Source organism: Physeter macrocephalus, chromosome 2 (assembly GCF_002837175.3).
Source record: "Physeter macrocephalus isolate SW-GA chromosome 2, ASM283717v5, whole genome shotgun sequence".
Lineage (NCBI taxonomy): Eukaryota > Metazoa > Chordata > Mammalia > Artiodactyla > Physeteridae > Physeter > Physeter macrocephalus.
The window spans coordinates 95420470-95436179 of record NC_041215.1 but is presented as its reverse complement, the minus strand read 5'-3'; the positions used below and the strand labels follow the sequence as shown (position 1 = coordinate 95436179).

Genomic DNA, 15710 nt, shown 5'->3' with positions numbered 1-15710 from the left:
TATACTGAGCACCTGCCATGAGCCAGGCACTATTCCAGATGGTTGGGAAACGAAGTCGGTAAACTAAAACAGACAGAGATCTCTGCTTTGGTGGAACCTAAGATGTTCTGAGATACTGGATCGTATGTTCTGGTACAAACATCTTACCTATTAAAACTTAAGAAAGCTTTTGTGAAGCAAACATACCCAAAAGCTACAAATAATTTAAAGGGTATACAAAAATATACACAATTTCAAAGTAATGGCATTCATCTATGAAAGAGTGAGAAGATTAGATTAGAGATTTCAGATATCTCTTCCAGTTCTAAAATGTCAGTAATACAGACAAATAAACACGTTTGACTGCTATAGCAAAGCAAATTACTTTGTGACAAACAAACAACTTGGTTGAAAATGGACAGCCGTGGTGTACGTGGTGTTCGTGTACCTTCTCTGTGGTTAGAAAACCGTTATGCTAACCCTAAACCAGAGGTTTCTGGCATTGGGAGTGAATGCCGTTTCACACACCCACGGACCAGGTGGGAGCTGCCATTACCAGCTTGTCCTACGCAGACCCCAGTGTGGCAGCTCCACAAACAGATGTCAAGACTTTTGTGAAAATACCTTCTCTTCTCATTAAAGGAGGTTAGAACCCTCCTAGTGAAAGATTCAATGCAGCAAATATTTACTGAGCACCTCTTAACTGTAAAAGGATAGTGTTAGCTTCTAAGAGGACTAGAAACATGCCTGCCTGTCTTCTCACCTTCAGGGATGAACTGCCTACAGAATTTTCATCTTAGTCATTGCGGTAACCCCACTGGACACCGTGCATAGTACCTGGCCCACAGAAGGCATTAAAAATGCCTCGACATAGTCCCTGTGTTCAGTGGAGTTCCCAACCCAGTGATATAAGAGAAAACCTTTAAAAAAATTCATTTTCAGTTTTTTTTGATACATGTATTTATTAAGCTGTAAAAAGCAATACTACCTAATTTCATTTAAAATAAATATCTTCCAATTTCAGAATACTTACAACTTACAGTTTTAAGATTAGATTCACTTTGGGAGGTTCTGGAAGCAAATACATTCATAGCTGTACAATCCCCAGGAAGAATCTAAATCCAACATCAGGTCATTCAGTCCCTGCCAGGCAGGTAACAGCATTAAATGGTTGATAGCTAATCCAGCTCTGCAGCTAAAGGGCAGTGTGGGGTACAGCACATTACACTCAAAGATGAGATGATAATTAGAACTGAGACCAGCAAAAACAACAGTGTATACAAAGCTTTAAATAAACACCACCATATAGGGCTCTGTGGTACAGAAAAAGCACAGATCCTAAAGCCAAAACAAAAAGATCTTTGGAGTATATTGATGGCAGCAGTTAACGGCACAGTTAAAAGCATTTAAATCAAATGTACTCATTATTATCACCAGCCAACAGCAAACAGCCAGAACAGGAACCGGTGTACAGTCATAAATAACCTCATGGGTAAATAAGGGCACATTTAACTAAACCACAGAGATTTCACAAAATAGTTATGATCTGAGAAAAGATGAAAACGTCTTTGTTCCCAAATAATAGTTAGAACCTCTTTTTAATTAGAGAAAAGCCTCAAAATCATTGGTTATCTTTAAGCTGTGTAATTGAACCATCTTAATGTTTCATTTAAATCACACAGAGCAAGCTGCTGTTGTTTGAGCAGTTATTTCAGTTGATTTCTATTAAAGAGTGTCTACCCCATAATATCTTTGGGGATAATGCTGTTCCTCTGCAGCGTTTTACAAATACCACCTGTCTACATGTCTTGATAGAACCATGAGGCAGGAACACAGCAGCAGGGCTGGACACTCACCCACCATACTCCCCACAGAAGCACACACACGAGAATGGCTTCATGCCTGATGCAGCTCAGTTAAGGAACACCGGCCGTGTTCCACCAAAAGAACACATCTAGGTTAATAAGGGGGCAATGGCTGAAGTCACTGATTTAGACTGGAAGCAATAATCAAAACACTTGGAGGCTGCTGGAGTGGGAAAGGAGCCATTAGGCATGATAAAGCTTGGAAGCAGAGTGTGTGCTGACAGAAAAGGAAAAAAAAAAAAAAGGAATTTGCTATATTAATGAAACAACCAGCATTCATGTAGTTGAGGAGTCTGCACATTTCACTAAACACAGCTTCAAAGAAGTCCATTTGTGTGTGTGTGTGTGTGTGTGTGTGTGTACGTGCCTGTGTGTGTGCTTAATATCAGAAGTCCTTATTAACATACCCTTTTACCTCTGAGGTATGACAGGATAACATTACGTGTGCAGTTCCTCTCCAAGACAAACGATGGGACTCAATTTAAAATGAAATGGCCTTTTCTTATTATTAAACTCTAAAGTCCACAAAAAATATATGGTAGAAAATCAGGAGAAAACTGGAGTGATCTAGTGATCCCCCAAATAGAACAAATATCTTGATGCAGACTTTTAATGACAGGTTTAAAAACAAATGTTATTTGTAGCAGTTCCCATACCTTCATAATAACTTTGGTAGCCTAGAGCACTTCTGAATTTATCTTTATCCTGAAAGCTGAAAAATATCTTCTTAGAGAGCTGAAGGAGCACGTCCCTTCCTTTTACTGGCCGATAAATTTGACTAATTTGTACTTCGTAATTTGTCTCTGGTTCATCTCCTATAGACAAATGGCATAGTTATAGCTCGGATGCCAGGTGCATGAGGCGTTTTCTGATTTATTGTGGAAAACATGAAAACTGCATAGTATGCCAGCACCCACTTTCCCAGCTAAAGGAAAGAGGCAAATAGCTAAACATCTGGGAAGAGAGGCTGGTCTAAGGGCATATAGGAAAAGGAAATTATTTCAAAAATTATTTTAACTACATTCACACGTATGTTTTGATCACCAAACATATCTTAAACAGATTCCCTGATGAAATCTAGTCAGAATTGGTCTATCCTACTAATAGTTATTAACTATTATAATTTTTAAAGAGTCACATCATGAAGCTAGGGTGACAGGAGATATTTCAAACACATAACCATAAGTACATATAACTTCAGACACTCAAACTAAATACATATTTGAAGTCATGAAGATCACACTGTTTTGCTTCTAAAGGCAACCTTGACCCATTTGGACAGACTGTACAACAGAGTTTAATTTATAAATGCATATCAGCAGCTCATCACCATAAATTGAAAATTCACAAAATACACAAAAATAAATCACGAAGACCACACAGTTAAGCTAGCATTGGTAACTGTTTCTTTTACATCAAATTATACAATGTGCGAGGTAAATATTGCTCACATTATGGAGGGAGATTGTTTTATTTCTATTTTCTCCCAAAGAGATCAGATTTGTCCTGTGTGCACAATGAAGAAAACGCCAGTAACACTGAAATGACAAATGTTGTAAAATATACATCACTACCAGATAGAAATACACATGTTCTTCGTAATCATTTTCCACAATTAAATAGGTAAGTGATTTTAAATCTTGGGCTTAAGACCATTATAACAGTCCATCAAGATTCTTATGGACGGTTTGGTTCTCCTTTCCATTGCTGGAATCTCCTTGAGGCGTGTACTGGACTTGGTATTCCTGCAGGATTTTAAATACATCATGGTGTCCAAAGTGCAGCGCTTCATCCATGGGAGTATTATTCCACCTAAACAAGTAGCACAGCATGGACGGGGTCATTAGATAATTTCTGTACAAAGATGATAATCCAGCATTCTTAGATTTTAAATGCCGGTTAAAGGACCATTCAAATTTAGCTATTTAAGCAATATTACAAGTAATATTGAAGAAATGCAGAAAGGGACTTATAATCCAACAGGTGGTCTTGGAGACAACTTGGGATATGGGGAGGAAGAGAAAACTACCTTCTGCAAAAGGGTCTTGTTCACATTACCTAAGTGCTTATGAATGGGAAGTTCTAGTGTTGACAGATAAGATAGACTCTAGTATTTCTAAATTTTAACTTCATGGAAAGCCCAAAGGATCACTCTTTAAATAGAATGTTCAAAGAAAAATCAGCTCTATAGCATCTATCACCCTAGCCTTTGGTAGAAAATTTGTGTTCCTGTCAATGTAAAATCACAGTAAATCTCAGAAGTCTGGTAATAACCACGATCTTATTAGGGCTCAAATATACTTTGGAGGAGCAAGACTGGCCTCAGAGGAACTGACATTTTCATCATCTCTGGTAAGGATGGGACTCTAGGGGCTCAGCTGGACCACTGCACAACCTGAAGAACAACTACCCTTTCCCTAGGAAGTGTGTTTCTGAGCTGTGCTCTTTAGAGTCATATAAATGAAGACTGGAGATAAGAAGAAAGGAAGAGTTGCCAGCAGTGGTTAATCAGCTAATTAGCCTTTTGAAAGAGGAGCCAACACTGTAAATCAGAACCCAAGTGAATGACAGAGCATAATTAGCTCCTTAGTACTTCACAAACTATTAAGCTTCTCTTCTCATCCACTCTCTATTTTATGTCACTTAACTTCTCCATGGCTTCCAGGCTCTCTGACTCCACTTTTTCACATGCCACTCTCACCAGCTTCTGGTTTTCCTTCTTTCTTTGTTCTTAACCTTTTACCTTCTCAGTGGGGCCCCAATATGGAACTCAAAGGTTTTTAAAACAATCTCATTTTAAAAATATTTTTGAATAAAGTTTGGTAACCTGTTCTTAATTTTTAAAATCAGGTAAGTAACATTTTACATGTATTTCTGTGCTTCTCAAAAAACTGCTGAATTAAGTTGCCTTTTACTTCTACATTGGCCTTCATTAAGTTAGGGAGTCAGTGGTCTGAAACCGGGAGGTGGGGTGACTTTTCAATCATCTACAGCATATAATTATCTGTCTTTCTGGAAAAACTGAATGTTAACTGCAAGTTATCTTTTTTTACAACTCACTCTTTTCCGTGAAGTAATGCAAAATATCAGCTCTAAAGTATACACTAGATCTGCTCAAGCCTATTTTACAATTTGAGGTGACACTGATTCTATGAAATAGAGAAAGAAGACGTCTTGGTCTAGCTTACATTCTCAAATCATGAATACTCAGTTACCAAGTTAGTTACTGAGCTAACTTTTCCCTCTCAGATGGGTGTTTCTGCTTTCACATTCCTAGGGGCCAATTTAGGGCAAAAACCAAAACAAAACATTTTGATCTTTAAACATGCAAAGCACAGTAAATATTTCCAGCCTGTAATAGGGTTTTACTTGGGATTATAAATACTGGGGGCAGGGGAAAACACTCTCTTCAGTTTCTTGCTCTAGAAAGAGCTGGTATGGGCATTACATTTGAGGATAAAAGGGAGAACTGTCACCCTACCCTAACATGAGGTTTTAGAATATTGCCAATAAAGATCATGATTTTAGGTAATCAAAGTGTTACCATACTTACAAAATTGCTAACAGTTTTCAGACACTGATGTCATAACTTTTCTGCATATCTTGCAAGCTGAGCTAATAAAACCCAAACCACTAATTTAAAAAATAGTAAAACCTTACTAAAACAGAAAGATCTAATAGCTAGAGAATAATCAACTTGCTCCAAACTTACTTCATATAGTCCTCAAATACCCAAACTCCTAATCATAAATATCAAACCTCTCCCACCAAGTATTTTTTTCCTGTTCTTCTAAACCTTTATTCTCACTACTCACTGACTCATCCAGTTATGTAACTCCAGTTATATAACATGCCAGTATATCAGTACAGGCTTTACTTTAAGCATATGTATATATGTAAGCTGCACTCTTACCCCTCCCTTGACTATCCGCTTTGTGAACAGTATTTTACTGCAGAATGAATGTCAATTTGCCATGTGGACCAGAAGGGAGAGGAGAGGAGCAGAGCATATTCCAGGAATATTTCTCCCACTCTATCTAGAGTACCCTTCTCTTCCTTCTGTGCCCTCAAATCTCATCTCTTCCCCAAAGCACTGGTTAAAATTCAACTTCCATGAAGCTTTCTAAAACTGACTCCAACCAAATCCAGGAATTTCAACAAACTCCAATATATTCATTTTAGAGGTCTGTAACAGTAATCTCCTTACACGTATTTAATATGCCCCTGAAAATGTTTATCTTGTCTACCCTGTGTAGTCAAAAGGCCCACGAGGATAAAATTCCTCTTTTATCCTTCCAGACACCAAGAATTGTTTTCTTCATACAATACGATGACTGACAGACTAACCAAGAAAATTCTAAGAGAACCTCCTTAGGTAAGAAGAGGATATAAGAGAGAGAATGATCTACTGAACAGAAACAAGGTTTTGTTGGTTGCCTTTATAAGGCTCCATAGCAAGTTTAATAACAACTCCAACATATACATAGTGGATTTAAATATACCACCACTTAACTATTACAGCCCTGTATGATAAAACACTGGCTTGCCAATTATATGTTAGAAAGTAACTTAAGGGCTCACCTGTCCTTGGGGAAAGGATTTACTTTGCAGGCTTCCAGCAAAAATTTAACAACTTCAACATGACCTACATCGAAAACAAAACAAGCAGGTTTTAGTATTAAGTAGAAATTAAGTCTGAAAAAAATAAATAAATGAGTGGTTCATATATTACCCTCTGCGGCAGCTACGTGGAGTGCTGTTCTAGAATCGTAGTCTCGCTGTTCCATGTCCATGGCTGACAAAGCAAATCTGAAAATTTGTTAAGTATAGCTATTCATATATTCATTACATTAAAAATTTAATTCACTCTTGTAACATTTCCTCCATCAGTTCAGTCTAAGGTCCTGTGAGACAGGTGTCATCCTTCACCAGGCTCACTAATGGGACACCCTGTTCAACCAGTACACAGACACCTTGAGTAAACGCCACTTCACCGTTCTTCCTTAGCTCTGCTCTTTTTGGGTAAGAGGAAATGTTCACCATCTCTCACAGCATTAAGCTTCGTTACATTATTGTCCAAAACTCAAGAATGGTGGCACAGCGATACCCTAAATTTGTGCCTCGGAAGGGCAAGAAACTAACAACTATACTAAAGTTAAATGTTTCCACTCAGGCTCCCATTCTTTAACATTTTACAGTCTACAGATTACAAGTACTAATCAGACTTTAAAATTAAAAAAATAAAGTGCACATTTTTATTGAAATAAAGGTATGTGAGTTTAAGGTATACAACATGTTGATTTGATACATTTAAGTACTGCAAGACGATTACCACTGTAGCGTTGGCAAACATCTCATTCATATGACATAATTTTCATTTTTTTGTTGTGAGAACAATTAAGATCTAGTCTCTTAGCAGCTTTGAAGTTTATAAAAATACAATACTGCTGATGCAAGTACTAATCACACTTTAAAATGAAGGTGGAAATTAGGCATAGACATTTTTCCACCTTAAAGTTCAGTTGCAACTCTCTACAAGAGACCTTATGTTAAGTATACAGTCCTATATGACCTTTCCAACACTGGGGATCTGCAGAACACCAAATGCCCCTATTTGCCCACCCCCCCCCCACCTCCAAAGATGGAGAGTGGTGGGTAGATGGGGATTGAAAAGTCACTGTCCAATTCCAGTAAAACACTAATACCAATTAGCCAGATTAATTGAACAGTTACCACTTGGGAAAACAGACGACTGGGCTTTTATAGGAGGTTGAAAAGGAAAGACTGTACAGCAAGACTAAGGCACTGGAAGTGGGAACTTAATATAACTTTGGATCATTTTTATTAGAGGGAAATGGAAGTGAGACTTTATTTAGCTTTAAAGTGGCCCTTTGCCCAGAAGCAACTTCATAAACATCTGTAAGCCATATGCTAACCCACCCTGTTAACATACCTTCGAAGTGCAGATACATCTCCAGTATACGCAGCAAACAAAAGGTTTATCACCGACTTTACCTGTGAAGAAAAGAAAGTTGAGGTATCCACAGGGGAAGATAAATACATAGAAGGTACAACTGTCACCAGGTAAGTGATTTCCATGTGCTTTGAACACTTCAGCTGTCACACACAAAAATTTATCATAAGTATACTGCTGTAACCACAAAGAACACACGTGTGTTTTTTTCTTTTTAAATAGAGGATTATGAGGGGAAATCCAACAGTAAAGAGACATGAGGGAAGGAATGGAATGATATCAATTGGCACAAAAGAATGGAAACTTCTGACCTGTGAAACACACATAGTTGGGGCAACTGAAAATTGGAACCTTTCTCATTTAGTATGTCTCAGTGGTGGGAGCTGACTTGTATACTCATAAAATTCACATCACATCATTATTAAAAACTAAGTCATGCTATATAAATGTCTAATCCCTGCCAACAATCCCTGTCCTCACCAATCACTGGCTTCTTTGGAAATCTTCAGAGACAACATTCAGTATTAATTATCTCAAACTTACTATACTTCAGTGAACTATACTTCACTGGAAAGGCAGTCTTCAGTTCAATGGCCAGGCAGTACAAATGGGGGCATTCTCAGAGCCTGTGACACTGCCTCGGCCCAAAAGGTGGATAAACTCCCAAAATATTAAGTCACTGACATTGAGTACTCCAAGAATTCAAAGTGTATCTTCTTTTGATATTATTCACTTTCTTGTCATTAATTAAGGAAGAGGCTAGTTATCCTAAAGGCCACTGGATTTTGGTCGGCTTTCATAAAGACTATCCAACCCTGTTTTTGAGAAACCAAACTATTGAACATACACTGTTTGTAAATACTTCATAAATCCCCACTTTTGTCTTACACTTTGCAACTTCAACATTCATATTGATGATCCAACTGATATTGGACTCAATGGTAGAAAACAGTTTACCTGGAGGGATGGAAAGTAACCCAGCTATCCACAAACAAAGCCACAGCCCTGGAAGATCTAGATCTTAACCTGGACAATCTACCTTTCCACTACAGCTTCCCTTTCCCACAACCTGTGAACTTTTAAATCGAACTGGAACTAACCATTGCTGGCCTTCCCTAATTCAGCATTTTCAAAATGTGTTCTGCAGAAACTAGTTCACAAAGGCGCCATGAAAAAGAGGGTTCCGTGGTCAGCTATTTTCTTAAAATATTAAATCCCCTTCTTGGAGATACAGAGCCTTTCGCATGCACATGAAAAGTTCTGCAGTACAGGAACTTAACCAGCTGAGCACACCCCCTAAATTTTACTGCTACTTACTGTTATTCTTGAGATCACTCCAAAAAGCCTTACTCTTAATCTTTCAGTCCATTAGCTTCCCTTCAGGCTACCCTTTACTACTCCTGCCCAGCCTGCACTCTGTCAATCTCCTACTAACCCCAAGTCAAGAACAGTTTTCTCAATATGGGTGGGAGTTTAACAGAATCACCCAGAATGTTTTAAAACTATATGTAAGCATGTCTCCTCCCATTTCTAGTTGTCCTATTCCCACACCTCAATTTGACACATTTTAGGGGATACAATATTTTGAAAAAAGTCTCCAGGTGATTTTGATATGCACTTTTCTGGGTTATGAACCACGGTTTCAGGTGCCCTTAATGTTTAAAAATTGGATAAATTTGGAATTCTCAATTCCCTTGTGCTCTTGGGCCCACAGAAAAACACGATGGGCTATTACAAATTATTCTCCATATTTCCAACTGGTCTCTCATCACTGCTTGACAATTTTTTCTCTTATTGGTTCCCTTTTATGCTTTATTCAGACCTTTAATACCAGTGGTAAGCCCCAAAACATATGACCCCTAACCACAACTTTACTAAGATGATAAATTGTTTCCATCTCTCCTTCCTCTCTTATGCAAAATATCAGCTTCAAATACCTATTCTCTCTTCCTTTCCTCCTTTACCGGTTCCCTCATCTCTGCCTTAATACAGACACAACCATCCTATTTTGAAAAACCAATATATAACCCCATTGTTACCCCCTTTCAGTGCATGTTTTCTGAAAGTAGTTTATATTTTTAATTCCCTGCAAATTACCTTCATACCCACTATGACCTCTCAGTAGTACCCTCAAAAGCTTCAGCAGCCTTCCTTAGCCCTGCTCCTTTCTGACCTCTCCAACATGCCCCGCCCTCACTCCTTGTCTTTCAAAATGCTGATTACCAGGGTCTTCCTCCTGTTGACTGCTTTGCAGAATCATTTCCCACTTTCCACTGCCTGATAATACCCCAAAGGCAGTCTCCGTACTTCTTGTTTTTCAACGTAATTTCCCTCAAAGGTTTCATATATCCCTTTGGACAGAATGACTTCCCAATACACATCGTTAAAATCTCTATTCCTAACAAACCCTAATTCTACAGCTCCACTTGCTTGTCATGCTGTCATTTCAAACTCAAACTACAGACAGCAAACCTCTCTGTAGCCCCAATGGCCTGGCCTCCAAAAGTCCATATCCATCTGCCTACTTGACGCTGCTCGAATTAGAATTTGATTTCCACCACCTTCCCTCACCCCAAGTTAGCTCCTCTTGCACAGTCCCTCATTTTGGGATGACACTACAATTTATCCAGTTGCTGAGGCCAAAAACTGAGTCATGATCCAGGGCTGCTGCATTTGATGGCACAGACTGAGCCCCCCACCAGGATGCCTGGCCAAGTAGGGGTACTCAGCCCGTGCTCCTCTCACCTACCTCTGGTGCCCAGCGCCCAGGTATGTCTATGGGAGGAAGGGAGCCCTCTTCACAGAAACGTGCTGAGAGGGTCTGCTTACACCAAGAGGCAGAACTAGCTTTTTCTAATTCACGCAAACCGACCACATAGACTCTGGGAGTATTCCTGCATTCTATTTCATACAACCCACATCTAGCTCAAACACATTTGCTCCACCTCCAAAATACATTTGGAATCCCACCACTTACCACCTCCATTACTATCACCCTAGGCTCTAAGTCACCACCTTATCTCACCTGGCAGACTGCCTCCTAACTGTTCCACTTGTTCAACTCTGCTGCCACAGGGATCTTCTGAAAACATAGATTGTGGCACTCCCAGTGACTTTCTGTGAAACCTAGAATAAAATCCAAACTCCTTACCATGGCTTTCAGGACACTAAATGCTCTGTTCCCTGGTTACATTGTGCATCTCATTTCCTGCCGCTCTGCCCCTTGCGGCTCTCTCCAGGCAGGTGTGTCTTCTTGCTGGTCCTCGGGGCACTCAGGGCCTACACTTGCTGTGCTGCTGCCTGGGATGCTCTTTCCCCAGGTAGTGGGGAGGCTCCACTCCTCACTTCATTCAGGTCTCTACTCAAATGTAAGCTCACTGACTCTAAAACATTGCCCTATTTTTCATCACTCCTTATCCCTTATCTTGCTTTTCTCTTCAGAGGACTTATCATTATCTGACATATATACACTTACACACACACACACACACACACACACACAAACACACACACACGTTTCTTGTCTCCGCCACTAAACATAAGGTCCAAGTGGGCAGAGGCCTTGTCTTTTCTCTTCCCCACTATAACTACAGTGCCTACCACACATAAGTACTCATTAAATATTGGTTGACTCAAATCAACACGCTGTACAAGTTATACTTACACAATGTTAAATGTCAATTATATTTCAATTAACAAGTGTTGACTAAATCAATATTCTCTCCAGAAGCATCAAATATTCAAATTGCTACCAGCATTTGGGGATTAAATTGTAATCATTATTAATTCTTCTACCTCCCTTGACTTTTACTTCTTCAAATATCATTACCACATTTATTCAATCCTCCTAACTGGTGCCTCTGTTTCTAGTCCTTCTTCCACCCTCCCAAACCTTCCCACATATGTCTAATCATCTTATCAAAACGGTGCTGTGACCACTTAAGGTTTCTCAGCAAGGGAGTATCCAAAAAAAAAAAAAAAAATCCCCAAATCATTCCTGATAAAATTTAAATTCATTAGCTTTGCATTCAAGATTCTTCAGTGTAAACCTCAACTTCAACAGAGTAAAACTGGTCTCTCTCACTACCCTCGTTTTGTTTTTATCTTAGTGCCTATGCTCCTTTCTTTGGAACATCTAGATTCCTAATCAAATCCTTCCCTTCCCGCAAGGGCTAGCTTGAAAGCCCCTTCCCCCAAGCGTCCCATCCAGCATTCACTATCCACATAGCTTGTTGTCAGTTACCCACATAGTGCTTTGTGACAGCATGTGCCAAGGAGTCATCAATTAGATACCTTCTGCTCCTACTAAACCATAGTACATACTCTTTATTTCCTGAAAGTACCTTTTCTCCACCCATTTCTCGCTGCAGTGTTATTCTTAATCCCTTCTCTGTGAGCCCTACACCAATCTCTTAAATCAGAAGTCATCTCTGTTACATTTGCCTCACTATGCCCCTATCACATATGGTATATTTACTTGTGTTTCTTATCTCCCCCACTACTCAAGAGAAATCCAGAATTCTTATGTGCAAACCATTGATATATTAACTACCCATAGTTCTTAAAGTATATTATCCTTCTAAGCAATAAATCCTTGACCGATTTCAGTTACTGTATGCATGAACTACATCCCTTTTTAAAATTCTGTATTTAGACCAAGAAAGTTCGAAGCTATTTTATTATATATCGTATATACCACTTAGTCACTTAATTATTCAATATTTCCAAAGCTCTAAAAGAAAATTCCTTATTAATGAGACCCAAGAAAGGCTGATTTTAGGGTATAATCAATTTGAGGGTATACTACTAACACTTTATTCACAAGCATGTTTCAGCTCACAGAGAAATATAAAATGTGTCATTCACTCCAAGACAGAAAAACACTAGGAGGTAGCACACACACAAAGCACCATTTAAAACTAAAACTACGAATGCCTCTTTACTCTAGCAAATAGCCACCTATATTTTTAAGGTTTGCATAAATCAAGAAATGAGCTATGAGTAGAATGCCAAGAAAGACAATGGAACAGTTTTAACAGTTTTGAGACAGCAGATGGAGTGTTATTTCACTTAGGGACAGTCCACTTCGTGGCCTGTTAAAAGAGTTCCATAAATACTCCTCAAACTGACACACCCTCTGGAATGACTGCTATGACAAACCAAACTGAAGGAGAGGACAACCTATAAGATGACTCATCCAACTCCAAGACAACTGTTGCAAAGGATGTAGGTGTGCTAGCCACTGGTCAAGCCTCATTCTCCTAATTTCCCAATGGATACTAGAGTTATATTAATTTTGAAATACCTGTCAAGAAGGCCAGGGTCCAGAAAAGAGTGAGTTAACTAACAGTAGCTGCCAGAGGCATGGAGGCTGTGTTTCGATGAATCATTCCTCAGTACAAAGAAACAGAGCTTATACAGCAGAACAGTAGCCCATGTAAATCAAGGACTCTGAGGTCTAATGTATGTCTCTGCCTAGCAAAAAGAAACTTCACTTGGGCAGGTAGCCACTAAAAATTTATAAATTAAATTTTAAGTTCTCCTTTTATTTGCAGATTTTCCAGTACTACTAGATTTTCCTTATCAAATATCTTTATCAGAACCTGCCAGAACCAGACAACCTTATCTTAGTTTATTTGTACAAAGTTATGACAACAGTGGAACAAAAATGTTAACAGTTCATATGAGTTCATTTAACAGTGGCATGCTTGGCATATCAAAATCATACTTTTTTTCCCAAAAAAGCTAGAAGCAGTTATAGATTCTACCAATTTTACAAGTCTAAAACATGACATTCCTCTCTCCAATCCTATCATTCTATTTATTTTGAGCCTGTTTAAAGGTTGAATTGTGTATCTTTTGTATCTTCCTCCCAAATACCCCAATTCTGTACAAGTAGGAATTTTTAGAATTACATAAGCATATTACTTTGTATTTATAGTAATTTATAGTGAATGACCTTGAAAAATTCAACATAAAAAACTATAACTGTTTTTAAACATCTTTGACAGGCTTGCTGTAAAATATATTTATTACTACCACTAAGGTTAAAGGCCTTGGCTCAAGGTCATATAGCATATGAATTAGTAATGTAGCTGGGATCCATTTCCAATTCTTAATAGATCTCAGACTGTATCCAAAGGATAGAAGTAAACTAAAAGACTAAATAGCAATTTAACTTTAATCCATAAAGATCCTTTGCCAAAATATTGGAAGGAAGGAAGGAAATATGGGAGGACAGGAATGGAGAAGGTAGAGGAGGAGAGAGATGAGGGAGGGAAGATGGATACGTTGGCTTGACACTTTTCTCCAAGTATTTTATTTCCAATTCTATTACCAGCTGCAAAACTGTGGTTTCCCTTGTTTTTCATCATTAGTTTCTGTCTTCATACAAAGACTAATTCGTCCTTTTGTAAAGGCTTTTAACGAAAAAAAGCAGGTAACTGAAAATCCATCCTTCTGTTCCTACTATGTCCAGTTTGACGTAAGCTGCTCTCTCATTTCTAGCTCACTACAGTATCTGTTGCTGTGGAACGGATACTCTTCTCCATCTGTTAAATAAACCATCATCACTCCAGATCCAATTCTGTTTTAAATGCTTACCTCCAACTTGGCCTTTTATAGCCTTTTAATGAAAATAAATTTTCAGCTTTCTTTCATAAATATTTTTAAGGTCAGGTTAAAAAATACAAGCCTGTATAGTGTAGCTAAAGAAAAACTTTAAATTTCCAGCAAATGTAAATTAATCACTTGCCAACAAGGTTAGAAATATAAACCTGTACAACGTGTATGTGATCAAAGATATTCTCTTTCCCTTACTACTGAGTTTAACATTTGTATGGATGTGTAAAACAAAGTTATGATGAGACAGTCTGAGTATGAGGCCACATGTTCCTAAGCTTTCCAATGACTTATTCAGACACAATTATTAATATATAGCTGGCCTTCCATATCCGTGGGTTCCACATATGTGAATACAGAGGGCTGACTGTAAGCGTCCTCAGATTTTAATAGCTGTGGTGGGATAAGGAGGAATCCTGGAACCAATCTCCAAGGATACCAAGGGACGACTCTTGCTATATATAGACAAAACTAATCCAACTGACATGATCAGAGGATTAGAGAAAATCCTTTATAGGAATAACAGTTCAGCAATTTCATGACCACATTTCCAAATTCCTACACAAATGCAGGAGGTTCTCATACTGTAATTTTAGTAGAGAAGAATAAATCAAACAGTAAATTTTACTCTAAAAAGAGAGTATAGAAATTTCACTTACAAAATACAACCTCAAAATGGCAGCTCCAAACACTGCATTTTGCTCTCTGTCAGCTAAGGGATAAACTCTCTTAAGCATACCATTTTCAAAATTTCTCAATGAGTAGATTAATTTGTAATAAATTTACTTACTCTTAAACTAAAAAGTCACAATTATATCAAAGAAATCTAACAACCCATGAATACAAAATAATTAGGATTATATATTTTTTACAACAAAATAACTAATATATAGCACCTACTCTCCCTGGACTGAACTAAGTGCTTTAAGTGTTGTTGTCCCTGTTATTATTCAAAGGAACTTGAGCAAGGTAATAGTGCTGTTAAGTGGCAGAATGAGGGCTCAGGCGCAGTCTGTCTGACGCCAGGGTCAGTGTTCTTTCAACCTCTACTCAGTATCCACTGGGCCAAGAGATTCCTAACAAAACCTGAGATGAGATTTCCTCACCAATATGGTACCAAGACTAAAATATGTTGTGATAGAAAATCAGAAAATAGCAACTAAGAAACAATTTATAGGGAAATCAGAGATACTAATTTTCTATTGAGGTGCTTTTTTTAATTGAAGAGAAAATAAGGGAACAAATCATTCAATTCAGCATATCAATACCAA

General features: G+C 38.2%; 1 protein-coding gene across 2 annotated transcripts in view; it reads right to left on the bottom strand.

Moving 5' to 3' along the window:
• Window positions 1-698: 698 nt before the first annotated feature.
• The window catches only part of GLS (glutaminase), an 80794-nt gene continuing 65782 nt past the window's right edge, over window positions 699-15710 (bottom strand). Inside the window, exons 15-18 of one of the 2 annotated variants that reach the window (XM_024115585.3) lie at window positions 7798-7859; window positions 6577-6653; window positions 6426-6489; window positions 699-3656 (exon numbers count right to left, since the gene is read on the bottom strand). In XM_024115585.3, the coding sequence (XP_023971353.1) occupies window positions 3500-3656; window positions 6426-6489; window positions 6577-6653; window positions 7798-7859 (360 nt within the window). In that variant the 3' untranslated portion in view covers window positions 699-3499. The remainder of the gene's footprint in view (window positions 3657-6425; window positions 6490-6576; window positions 6654-7797; window positions 7860-15710) is intronic. The other variant, XM_007114606.4, reaches the window with a different exon arrangement.